The 15,466-nt window shown below is 40.1% G+C and overlaps 1 protein-coding gene across 3 annotated transcripts in view; it reads right to left on the bottom strand.

Moving 5' to 3' along the window:
• Positions 1-1,344: 1,344 nt before the first annotated feature.
• The window catches only part of CRPPA (CDP-L-ribitol pyrophosphorylase A), a 111,872-nt gene continuing 97,750 nt past the window's right edge, over positions 1,345-15,466 (bottom strand). For all 3 annotated transcript variants that reach the window (XM_068152495.1, XM_068152493.1, XM_068152496.1), the window contains one exon: positions 1,345-4,004. In XM_068152495.1, coding sequence (XP_068008596.1) covers positions 3,900-4,004 — 105 coding nt within the window. In that variant the 3' untranslated portion in view covers positions 1,345-3,899. The remainder of the gene's footprint in view (positions 4,005-15,466) is intronic.

Here is a 15,466-nt window from a genome sequence, read left to right as displayed (position 1 = left end):
TTACTTGTGGTTTTAATAAGTGATCTTTGAAATAAACAAGAGGAAATTCCTCTGAATACCATTCTTTCACTACCTACACAAAGAGGAAAGTTGACCATCTACTAAACTATGCATCTGGATTAATCTAATCAACTAAACACTTTTTTTTTCTCTTTTGTTTTTTTCTTTCAAGACTAGCACTCTGTCACATGGATGAGAGAGAATAACCAGAAATGTTGAAAATCCTAGGGTTGAGGCACTGCAAATACTCTGAAGGGCTAAATTCATCCATAACACAGCTTTTATACCGCTCAGCCATTTATAGATCCCGATCACCAGACCAGTCACACTGGGACAGGTCAAAGTAGCTCTCACCTAGGATTCTGGCTCCTGCAGGAACTGTGTTAACATGAGGCTATTCCTGAACCTCAAAGCCTTCTTTTACAGGAGCAAAGAAGCATGCATTGTCTGAACATCTTGGTGGATGCTTTATGAGATGAACTAGCAGTTCTCAAATCAAAGTTACAGCTGAAAAGGAAGGAGAAAAGTGATCAAAAAGTGTTTGCCTTCTTCAGGATGTGCTCCTCTTCAGAAATAAAACCTGTACAAAAAGCAGTGACTAGTAGCAAGTGTTCAAACAGGGAGAACAGAGCAAGCAAAATGTGACCCTTCTCTGGTAGGGTGACCTACAGGCAGGAAAAGTTGCTGTATCATCAGAAAGTGATAAGCAGCAATTGAGAACTTTGTGGTTTTGCACACTTCTGTTTGGATGGCACCTAAAACAGCATTATGGAGATGATGAGGCTCTGCTTCAAAACTCCCAGACAGTTTCTGTTCTGCAGCCTACATCAGTTATCAAAATGAACTAAAAGCTTATTTGTGAAGTGGGTTGGTTTCAGTGTACAAATCTAGCTACTCAACTTTGCAGTTACAAAATCCATTTCATAATATCATAGTAGTATCATAGTATCAGTCAGGGTTGGAAGGGACCACAAGGATCATCTAGGTCCAACTCCCCTGCCATAGGCAGGGACATCCCACACTAGATCAGGCTGGCCAGAGCCCCGTCCAGTCTGGGCCTCATCCAGCCATTCACCATTTCTAGGGCCATACCCTCTGGCCTCTTTTCTACCAACACTACCCAAGGAATACTCATTAGAGCACTTGAGGAATAAGGTAAGCAAGGCTGGCAGAGTCTGAGCTTTTATTTACTCTGTGTTATCTCTGTCCAAATGTTCAAAGCAATATGGGTGGCGACTGATTCACTAGTTAAATTCAAAACAGCATGTGTGTACCAAAGGCTGCCAAGTTTCTCATGTATATTGCTGTTTGTGAGAAGCTATGCACAGACAAAAAAACAATCAGCCAGTTTCTTAATTTCATTTTATATCTTTATTCCCATTGTAAGTGTTAACAATAATGCAGAAGACCATTGCAATTTGGTTTGGATACACAATAGCATTAATCACAGTCCAGTTCCCCCCCCTTGTTTTTTTTTCACTGCAGTTCTAATATTTCATGATCTGTTTTAGTAGTTCTGTTGGCCTGTTTGCTTCCAGCAAAAGAGAGATTCCAGTGTTTGTAGATTATTTTAAAAGATTTCTAAGGATAAAAACCATAATGAAATTATTATCAGTACATGAATACAGCTTATTATCTTCTACTTAAGATTAGTACTAAGTATGTCTGATGACCTGAAACTCACTTTTCATCATGCCTTCTCTGTTGGCGCTTCAAAATAATGCTATAAATAACCATAACACAACTTTTCATGACAGCAGTTCACCGCAGTATCATTTTTAATTGGATTTCAATCCATTTAAGAGAATGAGGTAAGTAAAAGAACCCTACCAAGTACAAGGTTCTGTTTAAGAAAATGTTCAGTTAGCAATGCTAAGGCAGTGTCAGAGTGTATGCATTAGAGGCCATTGAAAACAGGAAGGATTTTCTAAATTCACTTGCTTATGATTTGGGGAAAACACATCACACTGTATGGCAGTCTTCAAGTGAAGAAGAATCACTAAATACAACCAAAGAGACATCTTTCATGAGGTCGTCTAAAAGCCTGCGAGACAAATTCCTTCATCAAATTTATTAATGTAAAAGCTAATTCAGAAAACTTCTTTGTGAAAGCTGTCCTGTTACATTATGAACACCAGTAAGAAATTCTTTACTTCCTCATGTATTTGTGTGCTTCGCATATGAACAGGCATGAATATAGATATGAATCAAATATGCTCATTGCAGAGCCAAACACAGAGCTAATATGAATGCTTATGTTGTAAGATGACAAGAAAGGACAATTTAGTAACCTAAGGAGAGAGGAGAAAGAAGCAATGAAGAAAGCAGATGGTACATGAGAACTTTGTTAGTTGTCTTAGGAAGACTTCTGTGTGGAAGAAAATGTGTGCTTTGGATATAGAACAGCCAACTAACAGCTCCCTACTGTATCATGCAATGAAAGGAAGTTTAATCAACAGCAGCCTCTGAAAGGGATTTCAAAAAGGGATATAGATAGTCAGATGAAGGGAAGGAGGAAGGGGAAGGGGACCAAGCACAGATCATGGTATCCTAAGTTTTGAGTGAGTAACAGAGGGAGGGAATGTGGTGGGAATATGGAGAGGAATACTGGTTTCAGAGGTAAACTTGCTGAACTGACAGTGCTCTTGCTGTGACTGACTGGACACTTCTGATGGGCTTACTCCTCTAAGACCTTATTCTAGTTATGGCAGGTAAGATATTAACCCAGCCCCTTCACAAACTGCAGGAGAACTGGAGTTCCTGAGTCTGATATGTAGGGAGGGACAAGTGTTCTTAGGGATTAGCCCACTTCTTGCATTGCTTCTAGTGGTTGTGATAGCTGGAGATACTCTACGCAACAGCCATTCACCATTTCACTTTCCTGTCCCAACTTTCCCCATCTGAGTATCAGTGTAGCACACATTTGAACTCACAACACTCAGTTCTCTTCCTTATTCATTAACATGCACATATCCCAAACAGAGAGAGGTGAAAGTTGTATTCTCATAGACGAGCTAACACAACATTCCTCTTTCTCCATTACCAACAGCTTGGGTTGCAAAACATGTTTTTTGGTGTTAACCCTTTTCCTTTAAGCATGGATAGGCACATGCATACATACACATATATATACACATATACATACACATATACATACACATGCAAACACAGAGTATGTGTAATACAGCACTCACTGGAGCTAGTTCTGAATGATGGCACTAAGGAGAGCTACAGCCAGAGCACATTGCATCTGGAAAACTGGAGTTTAGCACCTTGTTGTCCCTGTGGTTTTTGATTTGAGGTTCCCTCCATTCCGTAAAGGATGGAGACCTGTCCCTTCAAACAGTTCTTGCAGTGTGCATTTCTGTTGATGTCAGGAAGGCTACACTGTATCATGAACTCTGTATTTACTACTAGGTATAGCAACTTTAAACTAATTTCATATAAAGATGAAATGTGGTTTAGGATTATTTAATCTTAAAATTTAATTCATGAAGTCCTAAGGTACAACATAGTTACATGACTTACACACAATTCTGCATGAAAGATAAACTTTCTGGCTTGAAGGGATTTTAAAAGTCATCTAGTCTAACTAGCCTGCAGTGAGCAGGCACAATGCTTTTGTGTCCTCTCTGTACCTCTTCAAATGATCAGTACCTCACAAAAAAGTTCCAGCATCATTCCTTGCAGTGTGTACCCAGTGTATCTCAGAATTATTTGTATTTCATTTTACACTTTCTACATAGTATTGGACTTGCATTTTAAGTATCAAAAATACATTGTTAAAAGATCTTCTCATAAATCTAAAGTTTTCATCAAAGGGTAAAGTGACTCAAGACCTTTGGTGAATGGGATGATGAAAAAGAAACATTTCCAAAGGCTACACATGATTTATGGTCTTATGCTACCAACAGCTGGCCTATCAGTGCCGGATTTCTGTCCTTTATTAATGCCATGATAAGAGCAGCAGCAGAATTTACTGTCTCCTGAAGCAGCAAATGGTCCTGGGGAATTAAAACAAAAATAAGAGAGTGAGAGAAATGAGAGAATGGGGAAAACAATATGTAAACAAAAGCAGGAAAAGGAAGTATTTCAAGTCAATTTTCAAGCATGCAAAACCACCACCCCACCCCCAACATTTATTTGTACTTACTAGAAGAACTTCCAAAACTTGTATTTTTGAGGAGACAATTTCATAGTAATATCTATTTTCCAACCTCCATGATAATTTAAAAAGTAACTTTTTTTATTAATGCCATCTATCCAAAAACCACCAAACCAGAAGATTGATTCTGTCACTTGCCTCCTAATTGATTTTTAGAACCTAAAAAGTAGTCAAACTTTGGGGTTTAAAAACATTGGAATGAAACAGAGGATTTTCACTGACTGCCATTCTGAAAGGCCTGTAACATAAAGCATCCAACAAAGCCCATCTGTAGTCCACAAACTATATAAACTCACAAAGGCATTTAGGCACTGGGAGTTGAGTAGTGTAGGCTGATCTTTGTTACAAATAACTGTAAAAAATAGTCTGGTTTTGATAGGCAAGTATAGAAACCAACACAGAAAGAAGTAATAAAACAAGACTTTGATTCCATGCTTCCAAGTGAGCACTCCAGCTCACATCTGAAAGAGTCCTTTGTCTAATTGCCAAGATTTCTTAATTGTATTGACTATAAAAGGTTGGCCTCTTGCTACCAGTAACATTTTCATTTGCACAGTGGGAAAATATCAATAGATGTATCCAGGCACGGATACATCCCTGTGAGAGGAAACAGGAGGGCTCGATTTCTGTGAAGCGGCAGAGAAAAGTAAAGGTCTAACTCTAGGGAGAATCTAGAAGAGTTTCAAATACAGAAGGGGAGCTACAAAGAGAAAGCAAGAGCTGTTCCCCATATTGAAAGCAACAGGCTTAAGGGAACTTAAACTGGGATATAAGAAGCTAGGAAATTTGTTTTAACAATAAGGACTGGCATACAATGAAACAGATTACTGGACAGCTCAAGCAAACATATCATCAGGGTTCTGTAACACCAGAACCACATACAGGCTGCAAGTACAGTTTTCTGCCTGGGGCAGGAGGGTGGAACAGTTTGGTTTTGTATCTTTTTGAAACTATATTCTTAAGATGCTGCATCAAGGAAGAATTTGTAAAGGATGTTTAAGAAACTTGGGTTAAGGGAAAAAGAATAAACTATCAATGACTTATATAAAACCGTGACCTTAAACCCTGTTTTTCAAGGAGTAAGGCTACTGCTGAAAGGACCTACCTGATTAGATAACACACAGGGGAGCTCAAGACGATCAAGTTTTGCATGAAATTGAAACTAGAAAGGGAAAGGTGTTCCTGGAACACTTTCAATGTTGATGTGGGTCCAGAGGAGGGCCACTAAAATGATCAGAGGGCTGGAACACCTCTCCTATGAGGAAAGGCTGGGAAAGTGTTCAGGGTGTTCAGTCTGGACAGGAAAAGACTCCAGGGAAATCTTATTAAGGCCTTTCAATACTTAAAAGTGGCTCATAAAGAAAGATGAGAACAGACCTTTTAGCAGGGCCTGTATAGATTAGACAAGGGGTGATGGTTTTAAACTAAAAGAAAGTAGACTTAAACCAGATATAAGGAAGAAATGTTTTGCAATGAGAGTGGTGAAACGCTGGTACAGGTTGCCCAGAGAGATGATAGAAGCCACCCCCACCCCCCCCCGGTAACACTTGAGATCAGGCTGTGTGGGGCTCTGAGCAACCTCACCCTGTTAAAGATGTCCTTGCTCACAGCAGGGCAATTTCACTAGGTGAGCATTAAAGGCCCTTTCAACCTGAACTGTTCTGTGAGAACGCTCTTATTAATTTTGTTCTTTATGTAAATGGCGGAAAAGATGCCAGAGAGGTAACTGGATAGAATTAGAAAGAGTTCATTTACACCTGACTCTTTTATCATTCTTCAAAAAAATGTGTTAGTATTTGGCTAGAATTTGTCTTAAAAAATCATCAAGTAAGCAAGCTGTTACAATCTGTAACAACCCAGAAGTTTACACTTCTCACAAACTCATGTTATATACTCTAATATGCAGTAAAATTATTTATTAGTGTCCTAAAAAACTGTAGTAAAAATGTTGACATTTTACAGTTGGTTCTTACTGAGTGACACCTCCCGTTCAGTTGAGTAAGGAGTGCTGAAGCGTACTCAGATTCTGCTCCTCCAGTACCTTTTTGTCACGGACTGAGGATCCAAAGCGGAATCCACTGATTTGGTAGGGGTTCCACTCCCTCATTTCCCATGGGTATAAATTGCTGTCTAATGCAGAAGGACATTGGAAGTCATGTGCATGCAGCCCGCAGCCAGCAAACACCGCAAGCGCTTTCAAGATGCATGAAGCCATTTCTTGCTATTCAGCAATGCCAGCCTCTGTGTGTCCCCCACTGCTTTTTGTTTAATTTGTCTCCAGAAGCACTTCACAGCTACAGATGCAGTTCTCCAAATGGGCTTCCACCCATATCTGAAGCTGGCTGGAGGTCTGCACTTTTTTCCCCATTCCACAAAAAAAAAAGAAAAAGAAATAAAGTACACCTGGCCAGGAATGCTCTTAATGTTTCTCCCAATAAATCTTTCCACATCCTCTGTTGGTTACTGGATTCGGTACACATTCCTTTGCAGCAATAAATCATTTACATTTTTGAACATAAAAGGAAGCAAGAGAAAGAAATTCAACTTTCACAGGAGAGATTGAAAGTGACACCACAAGATTCCTTCAGACTGAAAAAGCTTTTTCTAAAGCTAAGCCTAAAGCTTTAGTTTCCATGTTCTTAAGGAAAGACATGCAAAAAATTGTGTGTAGTATTTTTAACACAGGCAATGGGGCTCAGTAATATGCACAGAAACGTGGTCTGTGAACCACACTGAAGACAACTGGGGAACTGCAGTTTGTTCAAAAAGAGAAACACTAATAAGCAACACAAATTAAAACACATCTGCAAGTTTTACAATTACTTCACTTCCAATAATCTGATTATTAATATTATTATTATCACTCTTCAGGAAAACTTATTGGCTCCTGTGTTTCTTAGAATCAGTCAATGCTGCTGCAGGAATAAGGAACAGTCAGAGCGGCTTGGCCCCTGTCACCCTGCTTTTTAGAAATAGCCAGAAGTGTATCCCTCAAGTGAATTTACATTGCCTTAAGTAAGATGACATACTTGATAGAAAAGATACTCCTCATTTTATACAGCTACAGCTGATGGCTAAATGATATCATGAAGCACATGCTGAAGCTTTCTGCAGGGCTATCTTTTCAAGTATGTATCACAGGGGTTACTGATTATTTAGATTTATGCTGCTGCTCCTTCCAGGTAACACTGTCCCAGTCTGATCTCAGGGTCACCTCTTCCCTGAAAAGCATCCAGCACCTGAGCCCACGAGCCAGATTCCGAGTGCAGGAGAAGTCAGTGCCACAGAGGTCAAGTATGTGCCAGTTTTAACTTGCTTTATTCTCACAGCCACAGTTTTACTGGAAAGAGGTAGCGAATAACACAAAGAAGTGGACTCTTCCAGGAATTTCAAAATCATTGTATATCCTGGATCTTTCTGAGAATCAAAACTGACTCTTATGCTAGGAATTATCGTTGTAGACTCTGACAGTCATCGCCTTTGCACAGTTTATAGCTATTGTTGATCACTTCTAGTCTTTATTATCAGAAAAAAAAAAAGGAGAACAGAAAAAGTGCTTCTAGCAAGTGAAAGAGAACACACTGTTCAAAGTGTAGGTGCAATGATTAAGTTGTATCTTAAGTATTCTTTCCTCTCCTCTGAATCCTGCTGGGAATTTAGTTCACTGTAGGCCATTCCTACACTTGTAAGCAGTTATTTTTAACACACCACAAGGACACTTACTTAGCTTCTTCCAAAGTAGTTCTATGTAGTTTGGATGCCAGCAGCAGTGTTTAGGAAGAGTATTTCAAAGAATTAAAATGACAACATTCTACAGCAAAGAAAAAGAATCTTATGGGTCTTTATGGAAGTTAAACAAGCAAGCACTAAAAGTCCCCTGGCTATACCCTTAAAACACCCATGTTTTTGACACTGGGATGTTATTTCTGGCACCCGTGCTGATTACAGCTGATTGTGCCTACAGGGAGGCTTCAATAAGGATGCCAGGACAAATTTAACCTACCACACCTAACTCCATTGCACATACAGGCCTCCAATCCCCTTTTATATTCTACAGCATAGCACTAAATCTTTCAAAAATCTCATTATTAGTTACAGGAAGTCAAATAATCAAGCAGAACCAGGTCTTCACATGTCTAATTGCCTGACGTGTTTGGGTATATTGTAACCATGATAAAAAACAGGATGCAAGAAGAGAACAATCAATAGAAATCCTGGTGTAGCCCACAAGACCTCTCGCACGTTACTTACTGCCCACCCACTGCTCAGCACTGCACATTCCAAGCAGAGGACAAACTTCAGCACACCAGCCAGGGAGTGCACAGCAGTGCACGAGCTGCGTGGATCAAACACCAACAGCTCCTCTCCTCATCCACAAAACCCTTAAAAAAGACTGTGACCTTTAAATAAGACTGGGAGGCAGTAAGGACTTTAATGGATTAATGACTGAAGTTCCACATGATCAGCTGGTGTGCCATGATCCCCCCCCTAATCCATTGTGATATTCACTGTCTATTCATTTCAGCCAGTTGACTTAAATGAGTCTCTTGTAAAAAAGAAAAACCCCAACCCCCTAACATTTCTTGGCCATTAGTAAATAGAATTTTTTATTGTTTGAACAGATGATTAACTACATTTATAAGCTAAAACCAAAACTTTTACCACTTTATATTTATGTACTTTGGAAAAGAAAGTACTTAGAAACACTGCCAACCTTATAAACCATAAATCCACATAACAGCACTTTGATTCCAAAATAAAATATCCACTTTGTCTGTTATTAAATAGTAAAAATATTCCAACCTAACCATATTGTGTAATAGTTGTAACTCATACTCAGAATTTATTTGATGTAGAGTTACTGACTGTAGGGGTTTTCTGGTCTGGAGAATAAGACTGGGAATGGCTACAGGGACAAAGTTAAAGATGTGTTTGGAATAAGCAATCTGATACTTTACAAATGTGCATTTATTTAAGAAACTGTGAGGCTATCTGAATATTTACTGACATTCCCCTAACAATTCATTTCCTTGCTTCAGTCTGGTTAGGATTTAATTCTCTTCCCCAGCTAGAACTTCACATACATGCATTTCAATTTATATATGTACTAGTTCCGTTTAAGCATAGCCTGAGAAAAACACACACTACCATTTTTTAGCTCCAAAAAAATTCCCTGCCTCTGCAGGTATTACCTCTGCCTTTTACTGCATCCCTCCAAAAGAATAAGGCAGCTGTATTCCATTATTTGCTCTCTGATTTGCTGTAATATAATTTGACTTTCCAGTTGATGCACTTTTAAAAAATGAATAGAATTGTAATGCCATCCCTGATTATGTGGCTGAAGGGGAAACCTGAAAACATGATTTAAAGATGCTGCTAAACTTAGGGAACATCATTATTAATTTGGAATGGAAAGAGGGCCAGGGCATGTGCTGGCATGCCCCTGCCCTTGCTGTTCCATTGTAAGCCCGCTCCCTGGCACAGTTTTGGCTTCTGCCAGCTAACATGTTCTCAGACAATGGCTGGGACAGGCTGAATGAGGCCACCCTCTTTTGGGAAAGGAGATCTTAGCCCCATGCAGCATGCTGTGTCTTTTAGCCCCAGGACAAGAGAACCATCCCTGGTCTGGTTTACTTCTCAGTACAGAAGTAGCCTAAGTATTGCTGGGAAATGACAGCTGTACCTTTCTCTCCTTACCCAAGTGCACCAAGAGTACACAAAACAATGATCAAATAATCCACCCTCCTCCCTGAATGAAGCACAAATCACATGTAGCTACCACTTAAACACAGACATTTAAAAAGGCCTTAATGCTCCATCAACACTTTTCCCACCAAAACAGAGGAGAAAGGAATGAACCTCACTGCATGCCAGCACTTGTGCTGTACTGCACATTCCTGCCACCTTACAGGAAAAGCCTGGAGCCAGCTGAAGGACCTTGTCATGGAGAATGCCCATGGCTCCCTTTCACAGGGTGGGCTTGGATGCATACCAGGCACACCACAAGGCATGAGCGGCAGAGAAAAGGGCTGAAATAACTTGTGTTCTGGCCAGTATCTTGCAAAATGCTACACTGGCAGTACCAGAGGAGCTGCTATTAACTCCACAGGATGCTGCAATTTGCAATAAGGGTATACCACGTGCCTCCGAAACTTGCCTGGTGTCACACATTGATAGTGTTTTATTTGCACTCAGAGAAACTGAGTGAAGAAACTAGCCACAAACCCCTCAATAGTTGAAATTTTCTTCTTCAATTACTATTTTTCATTTCAAATGATGATCTGAAGATGGACTACGACTCAATAGTGTAGCATGGTCTAGTGTTTAATCTTATTCTGAGGAATTCTCTAGTAGATTCCTGAAGAAGCATTTTTTTCCTGCTCAAGATATGTAGTGGCATGCATCTACATATTAAAGTAAACTCCATTTCTGGAACAGTACAAATTATTCCTTTCTTCTTAAAATGCTTCCGTACCACATTTTTAATCCATGTGCCAAAGAATCTATTGATAAGTGACATCTCATACATAATATCACTGAAGCAATTTACCTCAATAAGAAGATATGCAGATCATTCTAAAAGATTAGAAAACTATTTCTCTGAATACTTTCAGCTTTTCTTACAAGTAATACACAATAAAGGCAGCATTTGAGATCAGTTAGGTAGCTGGGTGCAAAATGACTCCAGCAGGTTCACAGCCTTGCCTTCTTTCTCAACAAAGAGAATGCAATCAGTTCTTCAGTACAGGCTGCTCCTCAGGACAGAAATAATTCAGAAATCAGGATACTCTGGATGCAGTGAGGACTGAGAAAACAGATGAGTGGCACTGGAAGAACCAACATTCACTCTGCTAATGTAGCCTAGCAGACCACTTAATTCACATAGCTAGGAGTTACTCCCTGCAGTTAAATGGTTCTATATCCATGCCACAAGCAACCCAAACCCAGATAAATTGTGCACAAACACATGCTACTGAACTAGTCATGGGGTCTGTGTTGATAGGTTGGACTCGATGATCCTCGAGGTCCTTTCCAACCTAAGTGATACTGTGATACTGTCTCTCTCCAGTACCACTGATCAACCATTTCTCTTATAATTTGTCATAAGAAAGCGGAGATCCACCAACATTTAAAACAACTGTGTGAATACACTGAGGAGAGAAGTATTTCTAAATCTTCTGGAGTCCATAATGGTTATGGCCCAAACAGGAATGAATGTTTTGATCTAAGAGCTACAGATTTAAAACTGCTCTTTTGCTAAAACAAAACAAACCCCCCACCACCCTTATCCCCCCAAAAAAAAACAAAACCAAAAAACAATACCACCAAAAAACCCCAAACAGAACTAATTTCTTTCTCTACTATGAATGGTATAGGAAGAATTCTCCTAAACAAGCAGTTTTAAACCAGCTCTGTTGCCTCTATGTCCTGCAGCATGTAGGTGACCAGCAGAACTCAGTTTCTTTCTTTGTGTGAGATGGCTAAGGCGCCCTTCAGCTCACACATTTTTTTGGAATGGGGTATAAAATTCTTGTGGAAGATCACTCATTGTACACAGAGTCACTGTATCACAACAGAAAGATGAGGAGATTCCAGCACAGACACAAGCCCAAATGCCTGGGTAGAAAGTGAAAAGTCTATTCTATCTTTAGCTCCAAAAGGTTGTCCTTTTGCTGTAAAGCAGACAAATGGTGTTTGGAATAGACATGAGCTCAATGCCAGTGCCTCTGTCACCTGCAGACCTAGGCTTTCCCTTGGTTTTTGTCTTCTCCAAGCCCTTTTTTTCTTCTTCTTCTTCTGCTTTCCTCCATTAGAAGAATTGTTAGCATGATCATACGGAACAGTCAATAAAAATTCCTGGACCAAAACACTGCTTGAAGAGTATGTTATAAAGAGCTTTTTCAGCACATTCAGTCTCTGCAGCTTAAGCAAGAGTTTTCATTCAGCACTTCCCACTATCTGATCTAACCTCTTGGCAAGAGTGAGTCTGCCAGTAGTGACAGCACAACTGTCTATCAACTATCTTTGCCTTTAGGTTGTTCAAAAAGCTACCTAATGCTGGTGCTAGCAGCCAATTCTGCCACCTGTATGGGACTGGTACAAAAATATTGGCAGAAATAAGCCACTGAACAGATGTGGTTGCCTGCAAAGGTATATCACATGTCTGAGGTTTCTTAGAGGTGGTCTTTTAATACAGCAAGTTACCAAGTAAGAGTATAATATTAGCATGAATAGATTTCAAATATGTTACTTGAGGTATCAGTCTGGTAACCTTGTAAAACATGACATAAGGGGTTTTAGGGGAAAGGAAAAAATATTTCTTACTCTCCATAAAGGAAAAGTGAAATGCTCCTGCGGTACAGCAGACTTGTTTTCTGACAACCAGCACTGCAAGCACAGCCTAAGACTGGGCTGAACTCAGGGGAAGGTGTGGCCAGTCTTTCCTCTGGTTTCAGAGAGCTCTGAGTCAATCTGATAGCACTAACAAATTCACCTGGGAGTAGGATTTAAGCCTCCCATGCAGCAGTGCATATGTGTGGTGGATCCTCTGCTGCCTGCTCTACACAGAGTCTATAAATACTTTGATGGGCTGCAGCGTTAAGTTTTGCAGGCAGCCAGGAATACATAGCAGACCCACCACACACACACAGAGAGAAAAAAAGGGGTTACGTAGTGCTGGCCTCCTGCAAAACATAACACTGCAATCATGCAAATCATTTCCAGACTGCTGCAGTGCACCAGGCACCAAGTGAGCAGGGCACAGCCATGAATCACAGTTGAATGCATCTGTGACGTGGGGCTAGCAGCAAAGCAAAAGCAGCTCATCACAGTTTAGCTGGTTTTCTCCTATTACAAGCTGAGAAACACAGCACCTTCAGGCTCAGTTGCCCTAGTCAGCAGTAAGTAGAAAGCCAAACATGCATGGAGAGAAGATGGAGAGAAGTGGTGAGAGAACAAACTAGGAGAAAGCATGTTAGGAACAAGTTCTATTCCATGAGGGTAGTGGAACACTGGAACAGGTTGCCCAGGGAGGTGGTTGAAGCCCCATCCCTGGAGGTATTCAAGGTGAGGCTCAACAGGGCTCTGGGTAACCTGATCTAGTTAAGCATGTCCCTGCTTACTGCAGAGGGGACTGGACTGAATGAACTTTGGAGGTCCCTTCTAACCCAGAGCAAAGGGGGAAAGAAAAAATGACAGTGTGTAAAAGATTAAGCACAAAACTATCTAAGTCCTCCAAATAGAAAAAGACATGTCACTGCTAAAGATCAAGAGCAATTATAACCATGCCAAAAGCCCTATCTGATAGGGAAACTGTCATATACTGCTGGGGGGGTGAGGAAGCAGGAACCTTCAAAGAAGAGAGCAGGACCGAATTAGACAGTAGAACTGAGTTAGAGGGTACAACTAACTTAGAGGGTTAGACTGACTTCAAGGATTAGACTGAGTTTCTAGTCAGAGAGATCTGAGGTCATCAGTGCACTTGTAAAATTATAACTCAGTACATATTACATACCTGAACGTTTCTCTTTCCTTTTAGAGCACTATGCCAACCTTACCTAGGATATGACAAAACCTACCTAAAAGGGCCAGAGAAAACAATCCAGCACTCCTTCGTATCAACTTCCAGCAGGAGCAAAAAGGCAGGTATTTGATGGTAAATTTAACAGCCTGTATTTTGCTACTATGGATTTTTCCTTTCTGTCCCAGGATATACTGGTCACATAAATTGGCAGTTGCACTAAAAGATGGAACACAGCAGATCGCAAAGAACTAAGTTGCTCACATGCAGTGCAAGGCATAAAAGCTTTAGCTACCACAGGTTACAGGATTTTGCACAGAAATGTCCAGGAGCTGCTTCATATAATTTCTGATTGAATTTATCAGTGTTCTATTGAGAGACTAGGCAACTTTGAGTCAGTGACTGTAATGAAGTAGGGAAGGTCTTTGGAAAAAAGGAGTGATGCGTTTGAATCTCCTGGGGGTTGCCAAAAATGAGTGCAGAGGAAGTATGAGCATTTTCCCCATTATTTCAGGATAAAGCACACTCCTCTCCCCTCCTACAGGTGCTTCATAGGGAATATTATGCATAATAGACATGCAGCTCTCCAAAATAAGAATAGGCATGCTTCCATCCATTGCAATATAATCATTCTATTCAGTCATTACAACCTTTTACAACTCCTACAGACTGAATACTCTTAAATACATGCACAGGGCTGCAGTAACTAATTAGTGGGAAACATTCCCCTTGATTGCAGATAATTTACTTGAGATGATTCAGAGAAAAAAAAACCCCTGTATAACTCACTAAAAAACATATTTAAAGCTTCTCCTTTGGGGGAGGAAATAAAACCCAACAGATTCTGAGGGGCAAAGTATGTGTATGCATGTTGTGGGCTATTGTTCACATCCCAGTCTTGTGGCTTCCAAGCTTTTAGGATGATAAAATCAGTTCAGTGGGGTAAAGGGCACATTCCAATCTTGGTTAAAGAAATAAAACCCCAAGTAACTACAGTATTATGAGGCCACTTACTTTGCTGTTGCAGAGACTGAAATCCAACGGTAAAACTCTGTATTCTGCTACAGAGTTACAGAGAGGAGATCCAATACCTAACTGATTTTAAACTGTTCTCTCAAAAGCAGTGTCAAAGTAACACAGGTGTCAGTGTTCTGGGCAGTGTGACACAGTGAGAGGGAATGGTTGCCCACAAGCTCATGAAGCATCTGATACCACAGATTTCTCTCACTCTGTACTCTTAATTGAATGTAGCCAGTTGCTTGCAAGTGGCTCTCAAGTTGCATCATTTCATTTTTCTGTGAGAGACTGACTGCAGAATAAATCATAAAATCTAAGTTACACACTGAAATTTGAAAACATTCTTGAATCACACGTTAAGCATTTAAAAACTTATCCATCCTACATCTTCCATCTCATCTCTCAGTTTCTATTTTTCTGGCCACATCTGTGTGATGTTTAGGCAACAATGTATGTCCTATCTCTGACTTACTTTCCAGTCTGGAAAACAAAAACTAGAGAGTCTTTACAATTCCAAGATTTTTATGTAAGGCCAAGCCAGCTTACTTTCTCCCCTAACAAAAAATAAAAGAATACCAGACTGATAAGGAAGCATCCAGAAAAGAAGAGAAAAAGTTACAAGGACGCAAGGTCACATCTCTCCTTGGAGAGTAAGAGGAGAAGATTCAGGAGGGGAAAACCACGTTACCACAGAAGTTATTAATAAAGATTCATTCTCTTTGTCTCTCACACCAATAGGATATTTTAATATATTAATTTTGAGG

Source organism: Melanerpes formicivorus, unplaced genomic scaffold (assembly GCF_026170545.1).
Source record: "Melanerpes formicivorus ecotype bairdi unplaced genomic scaffold, bMelFor1.0.p_v2 SCAF_23, whole genome shotgun sequence".
Lineage (NCBI taxonomy): Eukaryota > Metazoa > Chordata > Aves > Piciformes > Picidae > Melanerpes > Melanerpes formicivorus.
This window is presented reverse-complemented; position numbering and strand designations above follow the sequence as displayed.